This window comes from Cryptomeria japonica, chromosome 2 (genome assembly GCF_030272615.1).
Source record: "Cryptomeria japonica chromosome 2, Sugi_1.0, whole genome shotgun sequence".
Classification (NCBI taxonomy): domain Eukaryota; kingdom Viridiplantae; phylum Streptophyta; class Pinopsida; order Cupressales; family Cupressaceae; genus Cryptomeria; species Cryptomeria japonica.
In genome coordinates this window covers 198,783,449-198,790,825 of record NC_081406.1, presented here as the reverse complement: position 1 = coordinate 198,790,825, position 7,377 = coordinate 198,783,449, and the positions used below count along the sequence as shown (strand labels likewise).

General features: G+C 41.0%; 1 protein-coding gene across 1 annotated transcript; it reads left to right on the top strand.

Annotated features, from left to right (window-relative positions):
* The first annotated feature begins 733 nt into the window (after positions 1-733).
* On the top strand, positions 734-1,084 carry LOC131072770 (uncharacterized). The gene has a single exon (XM_058009027.1). The coding sequence runs from the start codon at positions 734-736 to the stop codon at positions 1,082-1,084; it is 351 nt and encodes a 116-aa protein (XP_057865010.1).
* Positions 1,085-7,377: the final 6,293 nt, after the last annotated feature.

Sequence of the window (7,377 nt, the reverse complement as noted above, 5' to 3'; positions counted from 1 at the left end):
TGATGATCAGATTTGCGGATATGAGATCCCTTGGCAAGAGTTTATAGATTTTGATTATACTCCACTACCCTTTGTACTAGTAGAGTTTGTGTGTCCCAATCGTAGGTTGAAGGGACTGGTAGAGGGATGGGGATTGGTGCTAGAGGATATAATGACACAGGGTCGTAGGTTTGCATGGGGGTCCTGTATGTTGGCCCATCTGTATAGGGTTCTACACCAGGTGGTGTATTTAGGATAGATTTGTTTATCAACTAGGGTCACATTATTACAGGTGTGAGCTTGGGAGCACATTCCCGCAATGAGGCCACTTGCAAACAAGGATAGGCCAATTGGTTGGGCTTATGCATATGGGTACATGAGGATAGTTGTCCAATGTAAGCTAGATAAGCTAGAGCATTGGAAGAGGGTGTTGGATGACATTGATACGGTCATCTGGAGACCATATATGGATTGTGAGGTGTGGGTAGAGGATGGGCTAGAGATGCCCTATGTGTATATGTTGTGATACTTGATAGGGCTAACACCTTTTATCATTGAGAGGTTCTTGCATAGCCAAGTTCAATGGTAGTATGGTCGACAATAGGGTATACCACAGGGAGCATGCTTATATGCTCACTGGAGATAGGATGTGCCAGAAAGGGGTCCAACTGTTGATAGTGCAGCAGCAGTGGAGGAGTACATGCATTTGGCCAGATAGAAATGGGATTATGGGTTTGAGATAGTGGATGCAGGGATGATGCATGAGTTCTCTGCTTATTTTGTGCCACGGATATTACATCCAGTGGAGATGATTCTCTCTTTTGATGATGATGAGGATGAGCAGTTGGAGATGCGAGGGGATTTGGGACACAGAGAGGATGTGGGGGAGGATATAGAGGAGGGAGATGACAAAGGAGATGATGAAGGAGATGGGAGAGGAGGTAGTAGGGGGAGACGGGGAGATAGAGGAGGAAATGGGGGGAGAGATGGGAGAAGGGGTGGAGATGGGAGAGGAGTTGGATTAGTCAAGGGCGTAGTTGGTGAGAGAGGGAGGGGAGGTTTAGAAGTTGGAGTTGGTGGAGTTGGTCAGGATAGAGGAGCTTAGGAAACCAACCCTGAGGAGGAGATCAGATGTAATACCTCCATCGACACCTAGGACAGGGACAGGAATGGGTGGGACCATGACACAAGTACCCATTCAGGTGCAGGTACCAACCCACCAACAAGACTCACATATTAGGTCCCTACAGATCACAGTGCAGTAGCCTGAGGCACAAGTACTAGCTCAACAACGCCAGATTACCCAGATTATGACAGAGTGGGATATGATGACAAAGTGCCTAGGGTAGGCAGAGGAGCTTGCAGAGAGACTGTAGAGAGTCATGGTCAATGCCCCTATGAGAGACACACTGAGAGAGATACGGTACACGTCCAAGGAGGCTAAGTACTATAGGCGATTATATGAGGAGATAGTCCCTAGAGAGCACAAAACTCCTAGCTATATAGCCTTTCGATCTGTTTGGAGCCAGACAGGGACTGAGAGCATGTAAGGAAACTCAAGTGCGGAAATAGCTTCCTACACTAATCTCTAGAGGAAAGTATTGTGCAAATTCTTTTAAATCCTTACAATTTCAGATTCGTTAACTACTTTAACAAAGATATTGCAGCCATATACCATGCATACAGAAAACAGAGAATGACATAATGATTTACCCTAGGGAAAACCTTTCGGTAAAAAACCCTAGCACTCCAAAACCTGCACAATGTATTATCTTCAACACAACGGTTACAACACACTTGCAATGCAAGTTCTTTCAGCAGACAATCGACACTTAAACACAAATCCAGTAGCACAATATCATACCAACAATACACTCTTTTCGTATCACAGTCTGTAACCCTAAAAAAAATACTTATGCACTTTCCTTTTTAGGGCAACTTCCAAAGATAGTTGTATTAGGGTTTTACCATTCTCCGAGAAAATAGGAACCCTAAAATTTTTTACGATTGAGGAAGAGTGTACAGTACTCAACTTTATCAGTTGCCACATGTCTTGCATGTCTTCACCCATCATTGAAATCTCCTAGAAATAGCTCTTACGTGTCATAGGAATCCGTCATAACCGTTTCAGCCATGATCTCCTTACACACAATTCAAGATGCTGACACATCAAGTGGAGTGACACATCAACATGCCAACTAGACATGTACACTCACACTTAATTACATTATTTGCAAGAAATACATTTTACAAAACAAATAATAAGAATAGGAATTATCCAAGGTTGAGACACCTTATTCCTAACATTCTCCCACTTGTCGAACACCTTGTAAGAGCAATAGGAACATAACAGGAACTAACCACTATAGGCCAAAAGGCCTATAGACTCCGAACACCATCTGAACTTCGCAGTGTGCACTGGTTTTGTTAATGCATCTGCAACATTCCTCACAGTATCTACCTTCTCCAAATTTACCTTTCCATCTTCCACCATATCTCTCACAAAGTGAAACTACACATCAATGTGCTTCATTCTGGCATGGAAAGTTGGATTCTTCGCAAGGCAAATAGAGCTCTAACTATCACACCAAATAGTAATCTATTTTGCATCAACACCAACATCAGAACACAATCTCCTAAGACAAATGGCTTCCTTACAAGCATGAGTAGCAGCCATGTACTCAGCTTCTGTAGTGGACAAAGCAACCACAGGTTGTCGCTTACTCATCCAACTGATGGCACCACCAAACATAGTGAGCACATAAGCACTGGTGGATCTCCTACTGTTAATATCACCTGCCCAATCTGAATCCACAAACCCATGAATACAAAATGAATGCAGAGATCTAGAAGAGTTGCCATGGTAACATATGGAGTAATCTGATGTACCCCTCAAATATCTGAATACTCGCTTAACTGCATCCCAATGTACCCATCCAGGGTTAGCCATAAACCGACTCAGGACTCCCACTGCTTGGGCAATGTCTGGTCTAGTACAGACCATAGCATACATAAGACTGCCAACTGTACTAGCATAAGGTACTCTACTCATGTCCTCCACCTCACTAGGAGATTTTGGACAATCATCTATAGATAACTTTGTTCCCACTGAAACGGGAACACATAGTGGTCTACAATCTACCATGCTAAACCTGTCCAACATAGACTTCACATACTTACTCTGACTCAACCAAAGTTTTCTGTTAGACCTGTCTCTACTGATTTCCATACCCAAGATGTACCTTGCTGCCCCAAGATCTTTCATCTCAAACTGTGCTGACAACTGAGATTTAAAATCAGAAATCATACCCTTACCCTTCCCAAATAGCAACATATCATCAACATATAATGCAACAATAAGAAGGCGATCATTTTCAACTCTGAAATAAACACAATGATCTGATTTCGATCTTACAAATCCAATTGACAACACAAAGGCATCAAACTTAAGGTACCACATCCTAGGAGATTGTTTCAAACCATATAGAGATTTCTTTAATCTGCAAACTAAGGATTCTTTACCTTTAACAATGTATTGCTCAGGCTGTGACATATAAATCTCTTCCTCCAAATCACCAGGAAGGAAAGTTGTCTTCACATCCATCTGTTCTATCTCTAAATCATATGATTCAGCAAGAGATAACAAAAATCTAATGGATGTCAACTTTGCAACAGGAGAGAATATTTCACCATAATCTATTCCCTCTACGTGTGAATACCCCTTTGCAACCAATCTAGCTTTGTGCCTTTCAACACTGCCATCTGCACAAAATTTCTTCTTGAACACCCATTTACAACCAATAGATTTTCTCCCTTTAGGAAAAGGTACAAGGTCCCAAGTTTTGTTTTTCTCTAATGAAGCCATCTCATCATCCATAGCCTCAATCCAGGAACCTGCAACTTCCATGCCCAAAGCCTCTTTCATAGATCTAGGCTCATCAATGTTAGTAATCAAAGCAAAAGCACAACTGGAATCTAACATAGAATAACCAAACCTTTCTAGTTGCTTTCTTTCTCTTGTGGATCTCCTCAAGGGCTAAGGTTGAGGTTGTTCTTCCTCTTCTTCCGAACTATCAGAGCTTCTAGAGCTCTCCTCATCATTAGACCCAACATGGTCTCTCTGTTCAGTCTTCTCAGGGGTAGGAGGAAACTAAACAACATCTTTTTCCTTTTCTTTTTCATCTACTTGTAGCACAATAGGAGAAGATGTTAGCTCTCTGAAAATAATATTTCTACTATGCAACACCTTACTAGTCATAGGATCCCAAAGCTTGTATCCTTTCACACCAACACTGTATCCGATAAAAATACATTTGACAGCTTTGTTTTCCAACTTAGATCTTTTCTCCTTTGGAATATGTGCATAAGCTTCACAACCAAAAATACGAAGATGTCTTATTGAAGGCTTCTTACCAGACCACACCTCCATGGGTGTCTTACTAACAAGAGCTGATGTAGGAGATCTGTTAACCAGATAGCAGGTAGTGGCCACAGCTTCGGCCCAAAACCTTTGTTCTAAACCAGCTCCACTAAGCATACTCCTAGCCTTCTCCATTAGTGTCCTATTCATTCTCTCTGCAACTCCATTTTGCTGCGGGTGTAAGGAGTTGTCTTATGTCTCTCGATTCCTTGTTCTTTACAAAACTATTCAAACTCTATGGAACAAAACTCACAACCATTATCAGTTCTCACACACTTGATTCTTTTACCAGTCTGATTCTCCACAAGAACCTTAAATTCCTTGAACCGACTGAAAACCTATGTCTTACTTTTCAGGAAATATATCCAAGTCCTTCTACTGTAATCATCTATAAAAGATACAAAATATACAAAACTGGAGATAGAAGGAACTTTTACAGGACCAAATACATCAGAATGAATAAGATCCAAAAGTCTAGAAGACTTGTGAGAATTGGAGTAGAACTGAACACGATTTTGCTTACCATAAACACAGTGTTCACAGAAATCGAATTCGAGATTACAATCATTTAGCCCCTCAACGAGATTTTTAGTTTTCAAGGTCCTAAGACCCTTCTCACCAATGTGGCCAAATCTCATATGCCACAACATTGTCTTTTATGTAGGAAGCTTGCCTTCCAAAGTGTTTGCACCCTTAGGTACACTTACTGCACTACCATCAAAACCCATTACCACAGTCTTCTTTACTGCTCGTTCAGATGGTGGGGATGAAGTGATAGTCGCTCTCTTCTTTGAAATAGAAGAAATATTGCACTGAGCAATGCATGCATCAAGCTGAAACAAAGTACCTCTCCTAGTACCTTTAGCGAGCACCATAGAACCTCTCATCATCTTGCATCCATCTTTCGAAAAGACAACTTGCACACCTACATCATTCAACATACTTACAGATAATAGGTTTCGTGCCAAACCCAGAATGTGCATAACTCTGTTGATTCCCTTTACTCGTCCATCAGGAAATTTGATAGTGACCCTTCCGCATCCAACTATCTTTAGGTGAGAATCATCACCCAAGTACACCTTTCCACCATCAAACTCTTCATATTTTGAGAACCAATTTTGATGAGAGGTCATGTGAAAAGAAGCACCTAAGTTTACCAACCACACATCATCAGATGCATGGGCTACCAAAGCTGCAATAAAAGCATCTCCATCTTCTTGAGATTTTTCGGAATCTAAGCCTTTCTTCTTCTTCTTCGGTTCTTTGCAGTCCCTCCAGAAGTGCCCAGATTTATCACAGTTCCAACATTTCTCCTTGGACTTTCCAGGAGTCTTAGAACTCCCATGAGATTTGGATCTACCCTTCTTTGACTTATTGTCATTCTGCTTTCCTTTGTCGTTGGATCTCTCATGAATAGCAAGGGCTTCCTTAGATGAATCTGCAGTCTTTCTTTGCATCTCCTCAGATAGCAGCGAAGACACCACATCATCTGTATGGAATGTGACTATAGTACTTCCGAGAGCCATCACAAGATGGTCCCACGAATCAATAAATTGAAAGCATTGAGATGATTAGTTACGGATCCACCTTCCTCCATTCTTAAAGAATACAACTTCTTTCTCAGGAACAACTTATTCACTAGAGATTTGGCCTGATACACAGACCCAAGCCGTGTCCACAAAGAATTTGCAGTAGTCCCATCAAGAACATTCAGAAGAACGGCATCTGCTAGACAGAGTCTGATGAGACCCCTAGCCTTCTGATCCTTGATCTCCCAATCCACTAGAGATATTGCTGTAGGTCTCACATCCAGTGTAGCAGCCTCCCATAGATCGCGGTCTTCAAGCATGTCTTCCATCTTGAGTTTCCACAACTCGAAATTAATGCCATTAAATTTCTCCACCTCCATTCTACTGTATGAGGAACTTTCCATCTCAATCTGCAAATAAGATTCAGAATGCTCTACACAAAAAACTCCCACTCAACTTGAGATTAGCTCAAAAAACCCTACCCAACAACTAGGATCAAAAGTTGATCAAGCTTTGATACCACTTGTAAGGAAAGTCAGGTGCGGAAACAACTTCCTACACTAATCTCTAGAGGAAATTATTGTGCAAATTCTTTTAAATCCTTACAATTTCAGATTCGTTAACTACTTTAACAAAGATATTGCAGCCATATACCATGTATACAGAAAATAGAGAATGACACAATGATTTACCCTGGGGAAAACCTTTCGATAAAAAACCCCAGCACTCCAAAACCTGCACAATGTATTATCTTCAACACAACGGCTACAACACACTTGCAATGCAAGTTCTTTCAGGAGACAATCGACACTTAAAGACAAATCCAGTAGCACGATATCATACCAACAATACACTCTTTTCGTATCATAGTCTATAACCCTAAAAAAAATGCTTATGCGCTTTCCTTTTTAGGGCAACTTCCAAAGATAGCCATATTAGGGTTTTACTATTCTCTGAGAAAATAGGAACCCTAACCCCATGATTGAGGAAGAGTGTACAGGTGTCAACTTTATCAGTTTCCACATGTCTTGCATGTCTTCACCCGTCATTGAAATCTCCTAGAAATAGCTCTTACGTGTCATAGGAATCTGTCATAACCATTTCAGCCATGATCTCCTTACACACAATTCAAGATGCTGACACATCAAGTGTAGTGACACATCAACATGCCAACTAGACATGTACACTCACACTTAATTACATTATTTGCAAGAAATACATTTTACAAAACAAATAATAAGAATAGGAATTATCCAAGGTTGAGACACCTTATTCCTAACAGAGCAGAGGTGTTATAGGGTCGTCGCGACATGATCCACCTAGAGATCCTGATGCTGGGACATCTACTGCAAGATCGTCAGCCTCAGGAGATAGTCATACCTGAGAGACCTATCTCTATTGTATTTTGATGATTTTGTTGCATTTTGACAGATATGACATCTTTTGTAT